Source organism: Nanorana parkeri, unplaced genomic scaffold (assembly GCF_000935625.1).
Source record: "Nanorana parkeri isolate BGI_ZX_2015 unplaced genomic scaffold, ASM93562v1 scaffold969, whole genome shotgun sequence".
Lineage (NCBI taxonomy): Eukaryota > Metazoa > Chordata > Amphibia > Anura > Dicroglossidae > Nanorana > Nanorana parkeri.
In genome coordinates this window covers 467,706-492,108 of record NW_017307237.1, presented here as the reverse complement: position 1 = coordinate 492,108, position 24,403 = coordinate 467,706, and the positions used below count along the sequence as shown (strand labels likewise).

Here is a 24,403-nt window from a genome sequence, read left to right as displayed (position 1 = left end):
ACCTGACGTAGGTAATAAAAACCTGTCAGGGATTCTAAATTTGCCCCATTTAATTCAAACATGGCTGTGGTTGGCCTTTAATTATTTATTTTGTTATGTATGGCAAACCTAAGGCTTGTTACCTATATGCACTAAATTATTCATGATATAGTTTTGTTGTAGCACATTTTAGCTTTCTTTGAGCACATTGCACTACAGTCAGGTTTACTAAAACATAAAGCCAATGGGATCATAGTCTAGTGCCACTGGGTACAAGTTTACCAATTTTCGGACCAGCACCCCCTTGCTGCCTAGGTCATTTGTTTAGTTTTCAGTACTGTGATGTTTTGACTGACATTTACTGTACCCAAATTAATTTTTTTTACTACATAAAGGAAAGAAAGACTCAAACGTTTGAAATAAAACTCCTTTATGTTCTAGAAATATCAAATACTACAGAAAGAGCAAAAACCTTCAGTGCAGTTAGGAGGAAAAATGAATTTAAATATATAGCAGCAGCACTGAATTACCCAAATACACCAAAGGTAAAAAACTGAAAAGATCCAAAGTCTTTAGTCACTTCAACAACAACATCCCCAGTGACTAAAAAAATCATTACAAAGAAAAGTATCACAACAAGGAAACAAATATATCCAAGTTGTTACTAGTATGTTCCTCTGTGATTTATAGGTAATCTAGGTGGCATTAGTTCCCACACCAACATTAGGCTATATCCTCTGTTCCAACTCTGGTCTCAGTGTCTGTGGTAAAGTAAATTAACAAATACTCCTGAAGATATGATGGATCAGGGCTGCTAGAAGGAGGAGGTTCTGTATAAATTAGCAGAGTTGTGGACTTACTGCTGCTAGCAGAAAAAAAAAAAGACACACACTGCTCATGTTGAGAGGGAGAGAAAAACTGCTCACGTCTCTGCGTAACATCATGGGTTAGCCTGAATACCAACACCTTTCGATTGGAACACCAATCTTTGTCAAGGACAAAAGTTTTTTTTTCTTCAGAACTCTCATGAACTTGATAAAAAAGTATCAAGAATTTATGGAAGCATGCCATGAAAACAACCACTGCTGTCCCGAAAAATTCTACTGCCTGCAAGAGACAACCTGGGTCTACCACAAAAATGTGTATTTGGAGTGGCCATGTGCAGACTTCAGCCAAACTGATATTGTTGCATGACCTAAAGAGAGCTGTTCATGCAAGGAATTCAAGGACTAAAAAATTAACCCACATTTTTTTTAAAGGAGGAATTATCTAACTGTCCTCCTTACCACTGTGCAAATTTGATCGGTAGCTAAAGAGCACCTATGGTGGAAGTAATTGATGCTTTAATAAAAGAAAGATAGCAACTATATTAGTAACATTACCAGTGGATATAATACACTTGCTTGTAAGAAAAATTAAATATGATAAAAACTAAAAATACAAACATTAATTGTATGATTGTATAAGATATTGTATGTATCTTAGCATATTTAACCCCTTCATGACTGAGGCCTTTTTTTAATTTTTTGCACCCATGATATATTCCACATTTTAGGCCTGAAAATTACTTAAAACCCCCAAGCATTTGTTGCACGATTTTAGCACAACCCCTTATCAAACCCCTACATTTAGTGAAAAAATTACTTAAATACCGGTACCCCAAAACACAATAAAATACCATTTTGTTAATGAAATATAAAAGATGAGGTTACAACTAGTAAATAGATACCCAACATGCCCAGGTTAAAAATTGTGTGCATCCGTAAAACGGCGACAAACTTCAGTACCCCAAAAAGTCCATAGACGACACTTTAAAAGCCCCCACAGGTCATCAATTGAGACATACCCAAAAATACTGGCCCTAGAATTTTTGCTCTCACTCAAGCGTGCGCGGTGATACCCAACATGTGTAGTGCATTCGTCATTTTTGGGGCGGGGGACTTTACTTTTTTTTAATTATTTTTAGATTTATTTTATGTAATGTTAATTTTAAAAACTGTTATTTTTTAACTTTATTTTAATTGCTATCACATAGAGGGGCTTACAAGCCCCCCCATATGATAGCAGATGGTGGTGACAGGTACTCTTTAAGGTGATGCTGGGGGTCCAAAAGACCCCCAGTGTCACCTTTACACTTTAAATAAGCTATTGAAGTGCATATCACACTTCAAAAGCTTAAAGCTGGGCTACAGGAGCCCAGCACTGACAACTATGGGACCAGAACTAATGCAATCTGCATCGCTCCCGGTCCCATAGAACGAGGAGGGGATCGACGAATGGAGGTTCATCCATCTCCTCTCCAGCTCCCCGCCGACACCAGAGAAGCCGGTCCTGGGCCCGTAGGAGGGCCAACGGAGCCCGGGAAGCACAGCAGGAGTGTCGGGTCGGGTGGGCACCACTTCAGAGGGCTGTAGAAGCTATCTGGCAAAACCTATAGTTATGATCAAGCAAGCTGAGGTCAAAAATATTGGTTGGCAGGTCCATTTCCTTAATTCAATTTTAAAAGGAATTATACAGTATACAAATATGTCTTACCAGTCACTAAATCACATGTAGAGGTCAGCAGTACTTAGAACTAATTACTATACTAACTACTATAAAATACAAGAACTGTGCTGTGCTACAGTGCTAGATCCATAAGAATTAAATACAAATGCTACAGTCTGTACTACCTTTAATACTTGCCTTTTAATTAACCTAGACAATTTATTCAATCAACATTAGTGAATCAACATCAATTAATGTGTGTGTACTCCATGGAAATTCAAATGCTGGCAACCTTATTCATACAGACCACACAAACAGAAAGTCCCACAGTGACCTCTTTAGCTGATACATTGCACCTACAAGACTGTGTAGTCATTTTCCCCCTGCATTTGTGCAGTCTGTGAGGCATATAATCAGCCTAGTATTAAGAGGGTGACCTGATCTAGAGCTTAGCAGTAGCACACCTTATACTTCAGTCATATCAATGTGCATAGCATAATAAATAAGTTCAAGTTTGCTAATTAGTTGGGCATATTTGTGAAGGTGATAGGATAGAACTCAAAACCCACTGTTCATAAAAAAACTCTACATCCTTGGTTCCTACAGCAGGGACTAAGCCAACAATCCCTGTCCATGTATTGACAAAAACTTTGAAGAAGGCCTCACTGTAATCTCTATTCCATAGAGTTTTCATTTCCATAGAGTTTTCATAAAACATGAACATTTCAGCTGCTAAATTAAGTCTTTTATCAAGCTACAAGTTTATTTATGGTTAAAGAGACAATGGGGGTGACTTACTAACCTAAACACATGCACGCACTAGGTGCGTGTGATTTTTACACAGCAAAACGTATTTATCAACCAAAAAGTCTCTAAAAGCATATTTCCACTAATGCCATATATGGAAAAATCATGCACATGATGCATATATAATGCTGCTTCACAGTTTAGACAAAAATGGTTAGCTCATGCATTTACATTCCTGCATTCATCAACACAAGCAACACAATGTAGAGCTAATTTACACAACATCACCTTGCAATTCATCCAGGGCTTTGCACAACACACCTGCTGGGTGTGTACACACTACAAAGGTGTCTAGATTCCACCAATAGATCATGCTGGGAGGGAACACACTACAGAGGTGTAGACTTGTTCGTGGCGTGTTTATAATGTTAGTAAATCAACCCCATATTCACCTTGCTTATGGAGGGCAAAATGACAGTGTACGTGCAAAGCCCCTGAACCTCTATACTCATTATGTTATCCAAACAGGGCAAAACAACCTGTTGACTCCTATTCCAGTCATAGACTAACATTTTTAATTATCCCACACTATTTATCCCAGTAACAATGGTCACCAAGCCAAAAGGTGAGACTAAATCTTCCCAATAGTAACAAAGACAGCAATAAGATGCGCACAGAGGTTCTCACCCTTCCTGCTCTATCCCACGATAGAAAAACAATTTTTGTGGCAGTTCTACATTAGAATTTTAAGACACCAATGGGAGCTGTTACTGGTCACTAGGGGAGCTAAAACTTTTTTCAAATGGGGATAGCTATTCTCTTTCTCTAGAAACAATTACTGGCATGTCTATTACATGGGTGTAGTAGATTTATGGATATCAGGGGCTGGAAACACAGAGTGGAATAGTTGAAGTATTTAAACAGGACCTGAACCCTGGAAACTGTTCCCAAACAAAACATGCATAGGGCAAAGTACTGGTCACCAGTATTGCCTGTGGTCTTCATGGAGATGATCTTCCCCATTACTGACTTTTCATGCCTGTGCTGCACTCTTTCTCTGTGTGGGGGTGACCATTTTGGTAAAGGATAACTGATAAATGGTGGGGGATATTCCATAATAAGCAGCAATTCACAAAGCACAGATTTACAGAAAGGATGAAACAAAAAAACAGGAGATGCACGCAGTACAGATTCCTCTGCAGAACACAGTATTGCAGTGAGATCACAAAATCTCACTCCAAATCTTTTAAGATTATCATTAACAGGCAACATGACCATAGATCTCCCCTTCGATCTCTCATGGCATATATACAGCTTTGCGACAGTACATATATTACATGTAACATAAACCTGTTCCACAGGAGACAATTTTAAAATAATACATATATTGCAATTTATTAGTATCAAATAAATCATTTTCCTAGGGGAGAAGTATGGACAGAGTTACAGATTACTCACCTGGATTTGACTGCTGCTTGGCAATGCCTCCTTTAAATTTTCATTTCCAAGGCCTGAATCATCAGCATCGATAAGATTATCCACAGCTACAGTTTGATTTGTGTTCATGTATGTAAAGTCACTTTCCCCAGAATCCAAAGCCACACATACATTGTAAGAGTAGGGAAGAGTTAGTGTTCCAGTGGCATATTGAGATAGCATTCTGGGATCAACTTGAGGGTATAAATTTGAGCTGACAGGCCCATATAATGGGAATGGTTTAGACTTCCTGCATTTAGATACAACAGCCAACATGACTGTTATAATAAATAGTAAAGATATTACTGCTAGGGCAATTACCAAGTACAGCTGCAAATTAGATTGAGAATCATCATTTGTAAACTGACTGACAAATTTAGGAACTACTTGTTGGAAATTATCTGCAACAACAAGAGTGATGGTAACCGTAGCAGAAAGAGATGGAATCCCATTGTCCTTTACCATCACAACAGCCTTGTGATTTAGTGTATCTTTCTCCTTGAAAATATGCTGTGTTCTAATTTCTCCTGTATGTTCATCAATTGAGAAATAAGAGGGTTCAGATACTTGTATGAAATGGTAAGAGAGCCAAGCATTATGTCCAGTGTCTGCATCCACTGCAACCACCTTTGTTATTAACGATCCAGGCTCAGCAGCAAAAGGGACCATCTCAAACCCTGCTGATGCTCCACTCTCTGGAGATGGGTATAGAAGTTTTGGTGCATTGTCATTCTGATCCACTATTTTTATAATTAATGTTGTATTGCTGCTCAGAGATGGGTACCCATTATCCCTAGCAGTTACTTCTATTACAAATTCATTGTGCTGCTCAAAATCAAATGATCTCTGAGCATACATAACTCCAGTTTCTATATTAAGAGAAAAATAGGAAGACATAGGGAGATCTGCTGTGTTTTTGTTGGAAATAGAATAAACGATTTTCGCATTGTCTCCTGCATCGGCATCTGACGCTTGTATACTATATATTGAGGATCCTGGTAAATTGTTCTCTGGCAGATAAGCAAAATAAGTAGATTTCATAAACAGTGGATGATTATCATTAACATCTGATATCTTCAGTTTGATGGTTTCATGACTGGAATGTGGAGGGGATCCTCTGTCTGTAGCTACAATTGTTATGTTATAATAAGACATTTTCTCTCGATCCATAGAATTTGTGGTCACAATTGTATAAAAACTATTAGATGAGTAAACGAAATTAAAGGGCATTGCCCCTGTGAGCTTACAGTCCACTTCTCCATTTTCTCCTGAATCTTTATCGTGAATTCCAATTAGAGCTATCATTGTTCCAGGTGCAGAATCCTCAGGAATAGGTGAAGTTAAGGATTTGATTGATATCTCTGGAGCATTGTCATTCTCATCCATGACAGTTATCAATACCTTACAATGGGAAACAAGTCCTCCTCCATCCTTAGCTTGAACAGAGAGTTCATAATTCCTTGTCTCTTCAAAATCCAACTTTTTGTTTATATTAACGTCACCATTTTTGGGATGAATGCTAAAAAGGCCAGATGGATGGACATTTCCCAATGTTTTGCTGAAGGAATAAGTGATTTGCCCATTTGAACCAGCATCTTTGTCAGTTGCATTTACATTGACAATTGTAGTGTTTACTGGACTATTTTCATTAACATTAACTTTGTACACCTCTTGGGAAAATACTGGGAAATTATCATTAGCATCAGTTACAATGATTTGTATTACAGCTGTTCCAGATCTCACAGGATTTCCTCCATCAAAAGCTGTTAAAATCAGTTCATGAACATTTTGTAATTCTTGATCTAATGGTTTCTCTAACACAAGCTCAGGAGATTTAAATCCATCACTTCTCATCTTCTGACTCATTGTGAAATGTGAATTATCACTGAGCTCATATGTCTGGACTGTATTAACACCAATATCCAAATCTTCTGCATTTTGTAATGCAAATCTTGTTCCTGGTGATGTTAGCTCAATAGTCTCTATAGTTAAGGTCTCAGGATAAAACACTGGAGGATTATCATTAATATCCTGAATTTCTATTTGGACTTTAAAAATATTAAATGGATTTTCAACCACAGCATCAAAGGTTAGGAAGCAGGTAGCTGATGCCCCACACAGTATCTCCCTGTCTATCCTGTCCTTCACATACAGATTTCCATTATCTACATTCACATAAAAATATTTCTCGGATATAGGTGATATAATTTGTAGCTTTCTTATTGAGAGCTGTTTGATATCTAATTCAAGGTCTTTAGCAATATTTGCTATAATAGAGTCTTTTCTCATTTCTTCTACAATGGAGTAATACATCTGACCTGAGACTGAATTACAGAGCCAGAAAAAATAGAAAGAAAACATTACTTGCCATATGTATGTCTGTAAATGGTGCTTCAGCTCATCCATGTTCAGTATCTTCCAAAAGTGTCCTTTAGGATATTTAGCATTTGTATTCCAGAGAGAAAAAAATATGTATTTTTTAGAGAAAAAAAACAAGCAATCATATATTTGTATAATAGGTTAGGAGAAAATCCAGAAAATGGCTGTGCCTCTTCATGAAGATCTGCAGAGTGTGAGTGAATAAAATGCCAGTGGATCTCCAGTTCTGTATTCTTCTTCTTATTGGTCAAACAGCGGCGCTCTGAGGTGTAAGTGAGGAACTGCAACCCTGAAATGCTTCAGTATGCAGTGGCATTCAGTCTTTATTTTATAAGTCTTTGCATTTGTACAATATCAGTTACAGGTAGTTATATTTAAAAAAATCTGATATATTTAAATGTATTACATATAATTAGGTATTACATTTTAAAGTAAACAAAATAATAAATGGCGTATAACTACTGTTTAATATAAATAAAATGATATTGTCTTATGTTTACTGTCATGTATATAATTAATCTGAAGGGCTGAAATCTGACATACCAAATTAAATGAAATGAATGGGTATAGGTAAAAGTAAATTATTATTTATAGATTTCAAAAACACTTTTATTGAAGCCAAACTCCAACCAAAACCTTTTCTTATGGCTTTGAATAAAGTATGGAAAAGTAAGACACTGTCAGATGTTTTATTACTATGTTCATCCCTACATGTCTCCATTAAATACATTTTTCTTTTTTCACTTCCTGTGTTGTCACTCTGAGGGGATGTTTTTCTCTTAATAGGACACAAAGGCAATATAAGCACTTTTCTTCAACAGTTCGATAGTGTTAGAATGGCTGTCAGGTTTATATTGTTGTGTGTTTCCCATTTGAAAAGAATCATTTCACTTCCTGTGTGGTCACCAGGTAAGAATGTAAAGGGAATTCTACCTGAAGGAGGCAATAAAAACCTGTCAGGGATTCTCAGATTGCCGCTTTTCATGAAAAAATGGCTGTGTTTGGCCTTTAATTATTACTATTTTTTAAGTCTGACAGATGTAAGGCTTGTTACATACATGTACTAAATTATTAATGATATAGCTAGGTTTTACACTTTTTATTATAGCTTTCTTTGAGCACATTGCAACACAGTCAGGTTTACTACAACAAAAAGCCAATGGGATCATAGTCTAGTGCCACTGGGTACAAGTTTACCAATTTCAGGACCAGCACCCCCTTTCTGCCTAGGCCATGCGTTTAGTTTTCCATACTGTGAGGTTTTGACTGACATTTACTGTACCCAAATGCACTATATAAAAGAAAAAAATACTGAAACGTTTGAAATAAAACTCCATTATGTTATAAAAAATATCAAATAATACAGAAAGAGAGTAAACACCGTCAGTGCAATCAGGAGTGAAACGTGATTTTAATATAGAAGCAGCAGAAGCACTGAATTACCCAAATACACCAAAGGTAAAACACTGAAAAGATCCAAAGTCTTTAGTCACTTCAGCAACAACATCCCCTGTGCTAAAAAAAATAATTGCAAAGAAAAGTATCACAACAAGGAAACAAATATATCCAAGTTGTTACCATTATATTCATTTGTGATTGATAGGTACTCTAGGTGGCATTTGTTCCAATACCAGCATTAGGCTATATCCTCTGTTCCAACTCTGGTCTCAGTTTCTGTGGTAAAGTAAATAAACAAATACTCCTGAAGATATGATGGAACAGTGCTGCTAGCAGGAAAAGGCCATGTATAAATTAGCAGAGTCCCGGCTGTGGACTTACTGCTGCTAGCAGTAAAAAAAAAAACACACACACACTGCTCATGTTAAGAGGGAGAGAAAAACTGCTCACCTCTCTGCTTAACATCATGGGTCAGCCTGAATACCAACACCTTTCGATTGGAACACTAATCTTTATTAAGGACAAAGTTTTTTCTTTCCTTCAGAACTCTCATGAACTTGATAAAAAGTATCCACCATATGTAAACCACTAAACAGGAATTGTGAAAACAAGAATTTATGGAAGCATGCCATGAAAACAACCACTGCTGTCCTGAAACATTCTACTGCCTGCAGGAGACAACCTGGGTCTACCACAAAAAGGTGTATTTGGAGTAGCCAAATGCAGACTTAATCCAAACTGAGATATTGTCACATTCCCTGAAGGGAGCTGTTCATGCAAAGAATCCAAGGACTAAAACATGAACCTAAAGGAGATATTATCTAACTGTCCTTCTTACCTACTATGCAGTAGGTAAAGGGCACCAATGGTGGAAGTCATTGCTGCTTTAATAAAAAAAAGATAGAGAGCAACCAGTGGTGTAACAATAGCCATAGCGACCCAGGCGGGCCGCTATGGGGCCAGGACACCCCCCTGATGCCGTGCGGACCGCCTGCGTTGCTATGGGTTGGAACGCGCCGCTGTTCAGATCACCGTGATCTGTGCAGCGCTGCGTTCTTCTCCATAGCCGCTGCTGAGTCAATGAGAGTCAGCAGCAGCGGTGGAGGAGGCGGGGCCCAGGAGGTCAGCATCAGAGAAGGAGGCGGGGCCGGTGATGGAGGAGGAGGGGGCGGGCCCGGCGATGGAGGACGTAAAAGAAAGATAGCAACTATACTAGTAACTTTACCAGTGGATATAATACACTTGCTTGTACGAAAAATGAAATATGATAAAAAATTAAAAATACAATCTCTAATCATTGGTTGACAGGTCTATTTCCTTAATTCAATGTTATATGCATTATACAGTATAAAAATCTTTTTTACCAGTCACTAAATAACATTTAGAGGTCAGCAGTGCTTAGAACTAACTACTATACTAACTACTATAAAATACAATAAAGAACTTGCTGTGCTACAGTGCTAAATTACTTACGTTCACTTACATCACTAACAATTACATACAAATGCTACAGTCTGTACTACAATTAATATTTGCCTTTTAATTCACCTAGATAATGTATTCAATCAACATTAATTAATCAACATCAATTAATGTGCGTGTACTCCATGGACATTCAAATGCTGGCAACCTTATTCATACAGACCACACATACAGAAAGTCCCCACAGTGACCACTTCAGCTGATACATTGCACCTACAATATTGTGCAGTTATTTTTTCCCTGCATTTGTGCAGTCTGTGAGGCATATAATGCCCTAGGTGACAAGATCTAGGGCTTAGGAGCAACATACCCATATATACATATATTGCAATTTATTAGTATAAAATAAATAATTTCCCTAGGGGAGAAGTATTGGCAGTGTTACAGATTACTCACCTGGATTTGACTGCTGGTTGGCAATGCCTCTTTTAAACTTTCATTGCCGAGGCCTGAATCATCAGCATCAATAAGATTATCCACAGGGACATTTTGATTTGTGTTCATGTATGTAAAGTCACTTTCCCCAGAATCCAAAGCCACACATACATTGTAAGAGTAGGGAAGAGTTAGTGTTCCAGTGGCATATTGAGATAGCATTCTGGGATCAACTTGAGGGTATAAATTTGAGCTGACAGGCCCATATAATGGGAATGGTTTAGACTTCCTGCATTTAGATACAACAGCCAACATGACTGTTATAATAAATAGTAAAGATATTACTGCTAGGGCAATTACCAAGTACAGCTGCAAATTAGATTGAGAATTGTCATTAGTAAACTGACTGACAAATTTAGGAACTACTTGTTGGAAATTATCTGCAACAACAAGAGTGATGGTAACCGTAGCAGAAAGAGATGGAATCCCATTGTCCTTTACCATCACTACAACCTTGTGATTCAGTGTATCCTTCTCTTTAAAAATATGCTGTGTTCTAACTTCTCCTGTATGTTCATCAATTGAGAAATAAGAGGGTTCAGATACTTGTATGAAATGGTAAGAGAGCCAAGCATTATGTCCAGTGTCTGCATCCACTGCAACCACCTTTGTTATTAACGATCCAGGCTCAGCAGCAAAAGGGACCATCTCAAACCCTGCTGATGCTCCACTCTCTGGAGATGGGTATAGAAGTTTTGGTGCATTGTCATTCTGATCCACTATTTTTATAATTAATGTTGTATTGCTGCTCAGAGATGGGTACCCATTATCCTTAGCAGTTACTTCTATTACAAATTCATTGTGCTGCTCAAAATCAAATGATCTCTGAGCATACATAACTCCAGTTTCTATATTAAGAGAAAAATAGGAAGACATAGGGAGATCTTCTGCATTTTTGTTAGAAATAAAATAAACAATTTTCGCATTGCCTCCTGCATCGGCATCTGACGCTTGTATACTATATATTGAGGATCCTGGTAAATTGTTCTCTGGCAGATAAGCAAAATAAGTAGATTTCATAAACAGTGGATGATTATCATTAACATCTGATATCTTCAGTTTGATGGTTTCATGACTGGAATGTGGAGGGGATCCTCTGTCTGTAGCTACAATTGTTATGTTATAATAAGACATTTTCTCTCGATCCATAGAACTTGTGGTCACAATTGTATAGAAACTATTGGATGACAAAACTAAATTAAAGGGCATTGCCCCTGTGAGCTTACAGTCCACTTCTCCATTTTCTCCTGAATCTTTATCATGAATTCCAATTAGAGCTATCATTATTCCAGGTGCAGAATCCTCAGGAATAGGGGAAGTTAAGGATTTGATTGATATCTCTGGAGCATTGTCATTCTCATCCATGACAGTTATCAATACCTTACAATGGGAAACAAGTCCTCCTCCATCCTTAGCTTGAACAGACAGTTCATAATTCCTTGTCTCTTCGTAATCTAACATTTTGTTTATTTTAATGTCACCACTTTTGGGTTTAATGCTGAAAAGCCCAGAAGGATGGACATTTCCTGAGGTCTTGCTGAAGGAATAAATGATTTCTCCATTTGTCCCAGCATCTTTGTCTGTTGCATTCACATTGATTATAGTAGTATTTACTGGACTATTCTCATTCACACTAACTTTGTATATCTTATGGGAAAATATTGGGAAATTATCATTAGCATCAGTTACAATGATTCGTAATATAGCTGTTCCAGTTCTCACAGGATTGCCTCCATCTAAAGCTGTTAAAATAAGTTCATGAACATTTTGTAATTCTTGATCCAGTGATTTTTCTAACACAAGCTCAAGAGATTGGAATCCATTACTGCTTATCTTTTGACTTAGTGTAAAATGTGGATTGTCACTGAGCTTATATGTCTGGACTGAATTAACACCAATATCCAAATCTTCTGCATTTTGTAATGCAAATCTTGTTCCTGGTGATGTTAGCTCAATAGTCTCTATAGTTAAGGTCTCAGGATAAAACACTGGAGGATTATCATTAATATCCTGAATTTCTATTTGGACTTTAAAAATATTAAATGGATTTTCAACCACAGCATCAAAGGTTAGGAAGCAGGTAGCTGATGCCCCACACAGTATCTCCCTGTCTATCCTGTCCTTCACATACAGATTTCCATTATCTACATTCACATAAAAATATTTCTCGGATATAGGTGATATAATTTGTAGCTTTCTTATTGAGAGCTGTTTGATATCTAATTCAAGGTCTTTAGCAATATTTGCTACAATAGAGTCTTTTCTCATTTCTTCTACAATTGAGTAATACATCTGACCCGAGACTGAATTACAGAGCCAGAAACAATAGAAGGAAAATATTACTTGCCATATAATTCCTTTGTATGTCTGTAAATGGTGCTTCAGCTCATCCATGTTCAGTATCTTCCAAAAGTGTCCTTTAGGATATTTAGCATTTGTAATCCAGAAAAAAAAATCATATATTTGTATAATAGGTTAGGAGAAAATCCAGAAAATGGCTGTGCCTCTTCATGAAGATCTGCAGAGTGTGAGTGAATAAAATGCCAGTGGATCTCCAGTTCTGTATTCTTCTTCTTATTGGTCAAACAGCGGCGCTCTGAGGTGTAAGTGAGGAACTGCAACCCTATAATGCTTCAGTATGAAGTGCCATTCAGTCGTTGTTTTATAAGTCTTTGCATTTGTTCAATATCAGTTAAAGGTAGTTATCATTTGAAAATCTATGTAATATATTTAAATTTATAAAATATAATTAGTTATTATATTTTATGTAGAATTATAAATGTAGTATAACTACGGTATAATATAATTACAATAAAACCTTCCTTTATGTACTGCCTTGTATATAATTAATCCAAAGAGCTAACATGTGAAATACACTTTTTTAAGCCAAATTCTAACCAAAACCTTATATTTTAGCTTTGAATAAGACACTATGTCACATTTTTGTTACTATCTTCATTTAAGATATGTTTTTTTTTAACTTCCTGTGTTGTCACTATGAGGGGATGTTAATGTATTTCTCTTAATAGGACACAAAGTCAGTTTGAGAACTTTTCTTTAACAGTTAGGTAGTGTTTGAATAGCTGTCAGGTTTATATTGCTGTGTGTTTTCCATTTGAAAAGAATGGTTTTACTTCCTGTGTGGTCACCAGGTCAGGATGCAAGGGGATTTCTACCTGACAGGTATTCTAAGTTTGCCCCATTTTATTCAAACATGGCTATGGTTGGCCTTCAATTATTTGTTTTACACTTTTTATTATAGCTTTCTTTAAGCACATTGCACTACAGTCAGGTTTACTACAGCATAAAGCCAATTGGATCGTATTCTAGTGCAACTGGGTACAAGTTTACCAATTTCTGGACCAGCACTCCCTTGCTGCCTAGGCCATGTGTTTAGTTTTCAGTACTGTGATGTTTTGACTGAAATTTACTGTACCTTAAAGCATTTTATATCATTATTAGGACAGGCAAAGCTTTCTTTTGGTGGTGTTAAATAAAACAGTAGTTTTTGGGGGGTTTTTACTATAAAAAGGAAAAGGACTGGAACGGTTGAAATAAAACACCTTTACTTTATGTCAAATACTACAGAAAGAGAGTAAAAACCTTCAGCGCAATTAGAAGTAAAACATTATTTAAATATAGCAACAGCAGCACTGAATTACCCAAATCATCCAAAGGTAAAAAACAGAAACGCTGCAAAGTTTCAGACAATGCTCGCTCTGAATGAGGAAAGAATGTGTAAAAACGTACTGATAATTTGCAGCAATCATTATCATAAAATAGTTTTTAGTCACTTCAGCATTAACATTCTTAGTGACTAAAAAATCATTACAAAGAAAAGTATCACAAGGAAACTGTCACAGATCAGCTGCAGAGCTGATCGGTGCTGAACTGCTTTGCATTTGTTTTTTTATCATTTGCTTCTTTGAGCCTGCTGGAACCTGTGGTTCTACAAGCATGTGCCCTGCTCTTGCTGCACTGACTTAGCAGCTATGGGTGTCGTCCACTTCACCTGATAGTTAAAGGAGAATTATGAGGTGAGTGATTTTCACTCAGTCTCATAATCTGAGCCGACCTGTGACAATGAAACTGTCACAGGTCGGATCAGTAGATCGGGAAGTGAGCGAACACATACCGGCGCTCGCTCACTTCTCGATCAATCCGTGCAGAGTGCCGTGACAGGGGAGGGACTGGATTCCCTCCTCCCCTGTCCGATCCTCCAGCGCTGACTGGCAGAACGGATGGGGCGGGTACAGCTGGCTTTGCCTCTAGATAGGCAGAGCCAGCTGTCACTCACGCAGCTGGGTGGATCCAGACATAATTGTCGGGATCCGTTCCGGCTGCGTCGTCTCAGTATATCGTGAGCTGTGGCTCGCGGTATACTGAGCTTTGGGTGACGGGAGGATGCTAGTTTGTGTCCTCCCGTTACCCTTAGGAGAACTATGGGGAAAAGCCCTAACCCCATAGTTCTCATTTAATGTACCTTGCTTTCTGCTACTTCCTGTCCTGCCACCTATCTTTCTCCCTATTTAAATCCCCCTCAGACCAGCCCGTTCTGTGCGTTTATTCCTGACCTGACTTCCGGTGGACTGATCTCTTGTGTACAAACTTGGCTTGTTCTCCTGATTATGATTATTTGCTGCCCTCCCTGACCTTTGGCTCATTATCCGGATCTCATTGTAAAACATTATTTAAATATAGCAACAGCAGCACTGAATTACCCAAATCATCCAAAGGTAAAAAACAGAAACGCTGCAAAGTTTCAGACAATGCTCGCTCTGAATGAGGAAAGAATGTGTAAAAACGTACTGATAATTTGCAGCAATCATTATCATAAAATAGTTTTTAGTCACTTCAGCATTAACATTCTTAGTGACTAAAAAATCATTACAAAGAAAAGTATCACAAGGAAACTGTCACAGATCAGCTGCAGAGCTGATCGGTGCTGAACTGCTTTGCATTTGTTTTTTTATCATTTGCTTCTTTGAGCCTGCTGGAACCTGTGGTTCTACAAGCATGTGCTCTGCTCTTGCTGCACTGACTTAGCAGCTATGGGTGTCGTCCACTTCACCTGATAGTTAAAGGAGAATTATGAGGTGAGTGATTTTCACTCAGTCTCATAATCTGAGCCGACCTGTGACAATGAAACTGTCACAGGTCGGATCAGTAGATCGGGAAGTGAGCGAACACATACCGGCGCTCGCTCACTTCTCGATCAATCCGTGCAGAGTGCCGTGACAGGGGAGGGACTGGATTCCCTCCTCCCCTGTCCGATCCTCCAGCGCTGACTGGCAGAACGGATGGGGCGGGTACAGCTGGCTTTGCCTCTAGATAGGCAGAGCCAGCTGTCACTCACGCAGCTGGGTGGATCCAGACATAATTGTCGGGATCCGTTCCGGCTGCGTCGTCTCAGTATATCGTGAGCTGTGGCTCGCGGTATACTGAGCTTTGGGTGACGGGAGGATGCTAGTTTGTGTCCTCCCGTTACCCTTAGGAGAACTATGGGGAAAAGCCCTAACCCCATAGTTCTCATTTAATGTACCTTGCTTTCTGCTACTTCCTGTCCTGCCACCTATCTTTCTCCCTATTTAAATCCCCCTCAGACCAGCCCGTTCTGTGCGTTTATTCCTGACCTGACTTCCGGTGGACTGATCTCTTGTGTACAAACTTGGCTTGTTCTCCTGATTATGATTATTTGCTGCCCTCCCTGACCTTTGGCTCATTATCCGGATCTCATTTTGCTTTGCCACCTTCCTGCCTTTGCCATCGATGCCTGGGAAGCAGCTTCCTTCTCTGCCTTCGGTGTGTATGGGTACTCCCCACCTGTGAGCAGGGTGAACTCGGGGGTTATGACCTGGGGTCAGAATGGAGCTAAGTCCAAACTTCTGTAATGGGGTCCTCGGCAGAACACTGGCTGGCCCTTAAAATCTGCACCCTAGGGGATCCCGTGCCACCTGCTCGCTTGTGGGCTTGCAACCCCATGAACCGTGACAGAAACAAATATATACAAGTTGTTACCATTATATTCATTTGTGATTTATAGGTAATCTAGGCGGCATTAGTTCCCATTCCAGCATTAGGCTTTGTTGCAACTCTGGTCTCAGTGTCTGTGTCTAGCAGAGTCTCATTTATTTTTCTTAACTTAAAATATTATATAGATATTAGGGGTGCGGAAATGAACGATTAATCCGTCGATTAATCGTTAATTTCTTTGATCGATCAAAATTATTTTGATCGATCAAAGTACTCACCTCTCCGCCGGCTTCCGTACTCACTCCTCCCCCCCTCCCAGAGTGGCTCTGTCGGCTAACGAAGGGAAGGGGGAGGAGTCGGGTGATGTAGTTATCCGTGATTGGTAACGAAGGGAAGGGGGGAGGAGTCAGTTGACTTCGATGTCCATGACGTCACCGGACTCCTCCCCTTCCCTTCGTTACCTCAGCTGCGAGGACCCAGCAGCAGGCATCTGATACAGAGACCCGCCTCGATGTTCCCGGCCGCTGTCCCCCCACGCTGGTATGTTTTTTTTACAGCACCCTGCTCAAGCTATAGAACATGGAATAGAATATGGCTGAAACTGACTATATTCTATTCCATGTTCTATAATGTCATTGTACTACTAGGAAACTACAAGTCGGCAGTACAGCTGCGACTTGTAGTTCCAGTCGATTTAAAAAAATTCGATTAATCGAACAGGAAAATTTTAATCATTACCAGCCCTAATAGATATATAAGATATTTTGTTTGGTAACCATGATTAATTTGCATGTAACATAAACCTGTTCCACAGGATACAAATTCGAAATAAAACACATATTGCAATTTATTAGTATAATATAAAGCATTTTCCTAGTGGAGACGTATGGAAAGTGTTTACAGATTTTAAAAACTCACCTGGATTTGACTCATGATTGGCAGTGCCTCCTTTAAATTTTCATTTCCAAGGCCTGAATTGTCAGCATCGATAAGATTATCCACAGGGACATTTTGATTTGTGTTCATGTATGTAAAGTCACTTTCCCCAGAATCCAAAGCCACACATACATTGTAAGAGTAGGGAAGAGTTAGTGTTCCAGTGGCATATTGAGATAGCATTCTGGGATCAACTTGAGGGTATAAATTTGAGCTGACAGGCCCATATAATGGGAATGGTTTAGACTTCCTGCATTTAGATACAACAGCCAACATGACTGTTATAATAAATAGTAAAGATATTACTGCTAGGGCAATTACCAAGTACAACTGCAGATTAGATTGAGAATTGTCATTAGTAAACTGACTAACAAATTTAGGAACTACTTGTTGGAAATTATCTGCAACAACAAGAGTGATGGTAACCGTAGCAGAAAGAGATGGAATCCCATTGTCCTTTACCATCACTACAACCTTGTGATTCAGTGTATCCTTCTCTTTAAAAATATGCTGTGTTCTAACTTCTCCTGTATGTTCATCAATTGAGAAATAAGAGGGTTCAGATACTTGTATGAAATGGTAAGAGAGCCAAGCATTATGTCCAGTGTCTGCATCCACTGCAACCACCTTTGTTATTAACGATCCAGGCTCAGCAGCAAAAGGGACCATCTCAAACCCTGCTGATGCTCCACTCTCTGGGAATGGATATAGGAGTTTTGGTGCATTATCATTCTGGTCTATTACTTTAATAGTTAATGTTGTATTGGTGCTAAGAGTTGGGTGCCCATTGTCCTTTGCTGTTACATCTATTACAAACTCTTTGTGCTGCTCATAATCAAATGATCTCTGAGCATACATAACTCCAGTTTCTATATTAAGAGAAAAATAGGAAGACATAGAAAGATCTTCTGTGTATTTGTTTTTAATTGAGTAAATAATTTTAGCATTGTCTCCAGTATCGGCGTCTGATGCTTGTATACTATATACTGAGGCTCCTGGTAAATTGTTCTCTTGTATATAAGCAACATAAGTAGATTTCATAAACAGTGGCAGATTATCATTAACATCTGATATCTCCAGTGTGATGGTTTGGTGACTGGATAGTGGAGGGCATCCTCTGTCTGTGGCTACAATTGTTATATTATAATTAGACACTTTCTCTCGATCCATAGGGCCTGTTGTGATAATTGTATAAAAACTGTTAGAGGACAAAACCAAATTAAAAGGCATTTCTACTGCGAGTCTACAGTCAACTTCACCATTTTCTCCTGAATCTTTATCATGGACTCTGATTAGAGCTATCATTGTTCCAAGTTCAGAATCCTCAGGAATAGGGGATGATAAGGATTTGATGGATATCTCCGGAGCATTGTCATTCTCATCTATTACTTCTATCAATACCTTACAGTGTGAAACAAGTCCTCCTCCATCCTTAGCTTGTACAGCCAACTCATAATTCCTTGCCTCCTCAAAATCCAACTTTTTGTTAATGTTAATATTGCCAGTTAAGGGGTTAATAGTAAATGATCCTTTATGATTCACATTTCCTGATGTCTTGCTGAAAGAATATGTAATCTGTCCATTCACATCTTCATCTTTATCCATTGCACTTACAATAGCTACAACAGTATTGACTGGGATATTTTCATTTATACTGACCTTATACAGTTGTTCAGTGAATACAGGGAAATTATCATTAGCATCTGTAACAATAATTCTGACTTGGGCAGTTCCAGATCTTAATGGATTACCTCCATCTAATGCTGTTAAAATTAATTCATGAGCTTTTATAGTCTCTCGATCTAAAGGTTTTTCTAATACAAGTTCTGGAAATTTACTTCCATCTGGATTTATGCTCTCAACCAGTATAAAATGCTGATTATCATTAAGCTTGTATGTCTGTACTGAATTAAGACCAATATCTGGATCTTCTGCACCTTGTAATGTAAATCTTGTCCCAGGAGAAGTAGATTCTACCATTTCTATTGTAAAAAGTTCATGAAAAAACACAGGATAATTATCATTGATATCTTGAATTTCTACACTAACGCTGAAAACATTTAAGGGATTTTCAACCACAGCATCAAAGTTTAGGAAGCAGGTAGCTGCTGCCCCACACAGTGTTTCTCTGTCTATCCTGTCCTTCACATACAGATTTCCATTGTCTAGATTCACATAAAAATATTTCTCTGATACATGTGACATGATCTGCAGCTTTCTAGATGAGAGTTGTTTGATATCTAATCCAAGGTCTTTAGCAATATTTGCTATAACAGAATCTTTTCTCATTTCTTCTACAATTGCATAATGAATCTGACCAGAAACTAAATGACATATCCAGGAAAATAAGAAGGAGAGTATTACTTGCCATCTGATGCCTTTGTATGTGTGTAAATGGTTCTTTATCTCAGCACTCATTCTTAGCATGTTACAGAAATATCATTCAGAGTAGTTAGCATTTAAAATCCAAAGAGAAAGGAGGTATGTATCAATCCATGTATTTATGAAGACAAGAAAGGGTCCTGGGTATGTGCAGAGGGAATCCAGAAAAATGGTTTTGTGCCTCTTCTTACAGATCTGCAATCTTTGTGTGTGATAAAAATATCAGTAGATCTCCAGGTTCTGTATTCTTCTCCTTATTGGTCAAACAGCGGCGCTCTGAGGTATAAGCGAGGAACTGCAACACTGAAATTGTACAGTTCAGTCCACAGTTCCATTTAGCCATTATGTTATTTTTTCATTTGATTGCAAGCTTTTAATTTAACATTTTAGAACATTTATTTCAATTTTAAAAAAATTGGTCTAAATGTTAAACTTTAAATAGATTGTTTAAAATTAATAATAAAGTTGTTAGCCTATATGAATGTTCATATTCACTGTCTGGTATCTAAAAGGTTTAGATGCTAACAGCTCAGTAAAAATGGTATAGTTAATGCTAAAATCAACATACAGTTTATTTGTAATAAAATAACTTTAAAACTACATAAGCCTAAGACACGTTACATAAAATACATTCTACCTCTATGCAGGTTACAGGTTCTGTTTCTTGTGAAGCTGGATACATGCTATGCATTTTATCTGGCTCCTATTTAGGAGTTCAAGGTAAATGTCTTCTAAAAAATGTCTTCTATAAAAAGATACTTTTAGGCTGCTTAAAAAAATATTATTTTCAGTATCATGCAAACAACATCTTCCCAAAAGGAGAAAAGCCTTTTTTTTCAAGGTAGCATAGCCTAAAGTGTACCTGTAACTAATTCATGCCTGTAGTGCTTCACTAGTGACTTAATGGTTGAATCACTACTTTTTTTATTGTGTTCTGGTTCAGCAAAAGCTGTGTGATGCATTAAACACCTGGCAGGTGGAGCATTCACTTATCAGTTCACCATATGAAAATAATACCATCCAGTGACCTTTTCCAGAGATCCTTACTCTGTGTGCTAAATGAATCTCTGAAAGCATGAAACAGAAAAACAGATACATACACTTACTTGCTGATTTTCTAGATATGTAAAACACTGTTTAAAATTATGGAAGTCTTGGATAAAATAAAAGTATATACTTATTATGTAATTAACATCTGTCTGATAAGTGCAAAAAATACCTTTTAATCCTGGTAGAAATCGAGTAATTCTGAAACCTATTGTGCTCTCTGCCTCTGCAGCACTGATAACCCAAGCAATATTTTTAGTCCTTCCCAGTTTAGCTATGTGAACTACAGAACACTCCCCATATTTTGGAGAGGAGGAGTAGGTTTTTGCAGGCCTTAAATACTTAATTTCCTAGGGTGACAACAGTGCTTCTCCACAGATACAGTACAGTGAATGAGTGTTGTCCTGTCCTCTCTTCTGGAATCTGAAGTCTGAGAAGTTAGCCAAAAACTCTCAGATACATCCATTCCTGATGACCTTGCCCTTTTCTTGTTACATCAAAATAACATTTCTTTAAAGACTTACACATCTTCTCTACTCATTTGGTTAATGCGGCCTGGGCTTGTATTCCCATTTTGTGGAAACAAGCTGCACCTCCAACAATTCAATACACCAAAATCCTGTAAGTTTCCCTATGGGGAGCTGGGATCCAGTGTCTGAACTTGGATTGCCCCTTTGGGCGCTGTTGGTACCTTTTCCCCGGGACATCCTCCCTCTCCCATCCTTCTGTTTCTTATTACTTTTCCATGTTCATTGGTTCTTCATGCCCACCTCTCTATTTGACCTTTAGTCTGCTCTGCAACTTCCATGCTCCCTCTGGCTTCTCCTGTTTCCCACTCTACTAGCTGCATTTTCCTGCACATTTAAACTTATATGGCTTACTTGCTACTAACCTCTAATGTTGTGCCCTTCGTACAAGATTTTCTGACTCCTTCACTAAGATACATGCATATCTTTGAATGGGGTCCTTTGGACCTTTTGGACTTATGCCCCTGCATTTTTCCTACCTTTGTATCTCATTATACATTTTATTTGTTCAGTTTCTTCTGTATATTGTAATTTTGCTTAATAAAAGCCTTAAATAAAGAATTTATAAAAATGTCTTATCTTTCTCTATTCTCACTTTATCTTACTTTGGGGTTTGTTTTTGGGTTCTCTGTTTTTTCTGATAGTTCCCTTTTATTTATAAAAATTTGCCATGGAAGTGCGGGGTCCGTGATTCGCCTGATCTTCTTGTATTTGAGGACGCTGTTGGGTGGATAAGCCATTTTGTATGTTGCTCTATATTGACTATGTTATTGCATGTCCTTAACAATTTTCTGTTCTTGTTATCCTTTGTACTTCTGGTGTGGCATTTATAAATAAAGAATAAAAAAAGCAATGTAAGCCAAAAAATAAACCTAATGCAGCCGCCAAATATAAGCATTGTTAAGTTGCAATATATCTTGGGTTAAGATACACTTTAATGTAAATCAAAATTCTTTTACTATTTTAAATCCTGATTAAATCATTGACAATGGATGATGCTCCTTGTTGTTTAAAACGTTTAGTTCCTGCAGAATCAGCTAGTCCCCTGAGCACTGGCCCTGATATCCTGTTTTAGGGTGGCTCCTTTACCTTGCAGGGTCTTTTGGAGCCACCCTTGTGTGTGTTAGACTCCACACACAAGTACAGCAAGGCAAGCCACTGTTCTCTGCTTCCCCTTCTCCTTACTCCCCCTACCCCCTTTTCAAAATAGTAGATGGACAGTTCCTGGAGCTTGCTCTGTCCCTTGTGATCTTGCACTCAGCAGGTATTTCAAGGAAGTGGAGCTGAGAGAGTTAGAGACAGCTTTTCTGTATCATGATGACTGTAAGTACTTGGGCAAACATTTAAAGCATTTCTTTCAGGGGCAATGTATATTTGCATTTATTGCTAAAAAGTTTGAAGGTTTAATACTACTTTAATACAATCTAAAAATCCAATGTTAGAGAGTAGAAACAAACAATATATTGAGTCTTCCCAAAAATGATTACGAAAAACCTACTAGAGAATGTACCTTAAACTACAATATTAATGTTAAGTCAAAATTGCACAAGATCAAATATCACCTGTTGCTCAGGACTATACAACTGACATGTATGGTACCACAATATTAGACTGCTGATTACCATTATCAAATCACCTATTTGGAGTGGCACGAACCTTTTAACTTATGTAACCCATACATATACAATTTATAAAATACAGTTTTTGTGGTTTTCACACCATGGGGTTGATATATTACAACCATCTAAGATAAAAGACAACCCCCAACGTTTTCTTTAGTACATCAACTCCGTTAGCTTAATAATTAATTTAGTTCAAATAGTAAAAACAAAGTTCATAATCAGTTAGCAGTTTAGACAAATTGAGCAGCTCTACTCTCTTGTCTCCAATCCAGCTGCTAAAACCTCAGTGCCTGGTAAAGCTTCTGCCAGAGCCTTCACTGAGCAATAGGTAAAAAACCGGCACTCGCAAGGGGATCTGTCCATCCAGTACTTTATTTGTTAAAAGGCATAACAGGAGCAAACAAACAAATGCTTACATGTTGTAGCCATGACTAAGGCCCAGTTTGGAGGCTGAAACATGTAAGTAAGCCTTTTAACAAATAAAGTACTGGATGGACTGATCACCTTGCGAGTGCCGGTTTTTTACCTATTGCATAATCAGTTAGCCACCTGGATTGGAAAATTCAATATAGTTTTCCGTAGTTGATTTTGTGAATACTTTGCCATGCTGCCAAATAATGTTCAGTTTGTATAAACTTTAATAAAACATATAAGTTTCAAGAAACCATGGTAATGGTTGCATTATTTCTAATAAATGAAAATTTTTCAGTTCAGATACATGTATTGAATGTGTACTTGAATAAAAAATGATGAACCGTATTAATCACACTTCCCCACATTGCCACCAAATAGCCTTTACAGCATTAACAAAACAATTAAAAGTGGAAAAAAATTAATCAGAAGCCAAAAGTTATTGCTCATATATTGTACATCACACCTTTTTTGTTTACCATTATTAAAGAAATACATTCACCAAAAATCACCAAAACATTCACCAGACTCTTATGAAAGAATAACAGAAAGTGTGACACAGGCTTCACTTCCCAAATATTCTGCAATACAATATTCTGGCTCTATTTTGTCATCATTTAATGAAAAAACAAACAAGAGGCAGTTGGACTGCACAGGAGGGCCTGGTTCATATGACTAGTGCATAAAATCCAACTGTAAAATCTCATACCTAGCAATCTAACTCACACTTTTATTCTCCTACTGTTATTTTCCAGTATTAGTTCAAATCGAATGGCTACACAGACAGCTCACACTTGAGACAACCCTTACAAAAGTGGTCAATCCACCCAGCAAACCCTACATACTTGTACTTAGAGTTCTTTAGCAGATATAACCATTATATAACCAAGATATAGTTTATAACCATCATACTAGAAGTGAAGACAGATGCTGTTGTATCAACCATAAGATAAATACAAGGCCTTTGTAGGTACACATCAGTAATACATGTTACAAACAAGCTGACCAAAAAGACCAAAAGTTCACTGAGCAAATGCATAAGTTCTTCAGAGATTGCAGCTTCATCAAGATCCACCCATAGTAAGTCACACACACGCACACACACACACACACACACACACA

The 24,403-nt window shown here is 37.9% G+C and overlaps 2 protein-coding genes across 5 annotated transcripts in view; both read right to left on the bottom strand.

Annotated features, from left to right (window-relative positions):
- The window catches only part of LOC108795461 (protocadherin gamma-A4-like), a 290,173-nt gene that overhangs the window by 164,896 nt on the left and 100,874 nt on the right, over window positions 1-24,403 (bottom strand). The window contains exon 1 of one of the 4 annotated variants that reach the window (XM_018566705.1): window positions 10,345-12,777. The exons of 2 other annotated variants lie outside the window; for them this stretch is intronic. In XM_018566705.1, the coding sequence (XP_018422207.1) occupies window positions 10,345-12,777 (2,433 nt within the window). Of the gene's footprint in view, window positions 1-4,671; window positions 7,096-10,344; window positions 12,778-24,403 lie in introns of those variants that run through there. One more of the 4 variants, XM_018566708.1, reaches the window with a different exon arrangement.
- Window positions 17,263-19,710, bottom strand: LOC108795449 (protocadherin gamma-B1-like). Its single transcript, XM_018566695.1, has one exon. The coding sequence runs from the start codon at window positions 19,708-19,710 to the stop codon at window positions 17,263-17,265; it is 2,448 nt and encodes an 815-aa protein (XP_018422197.1).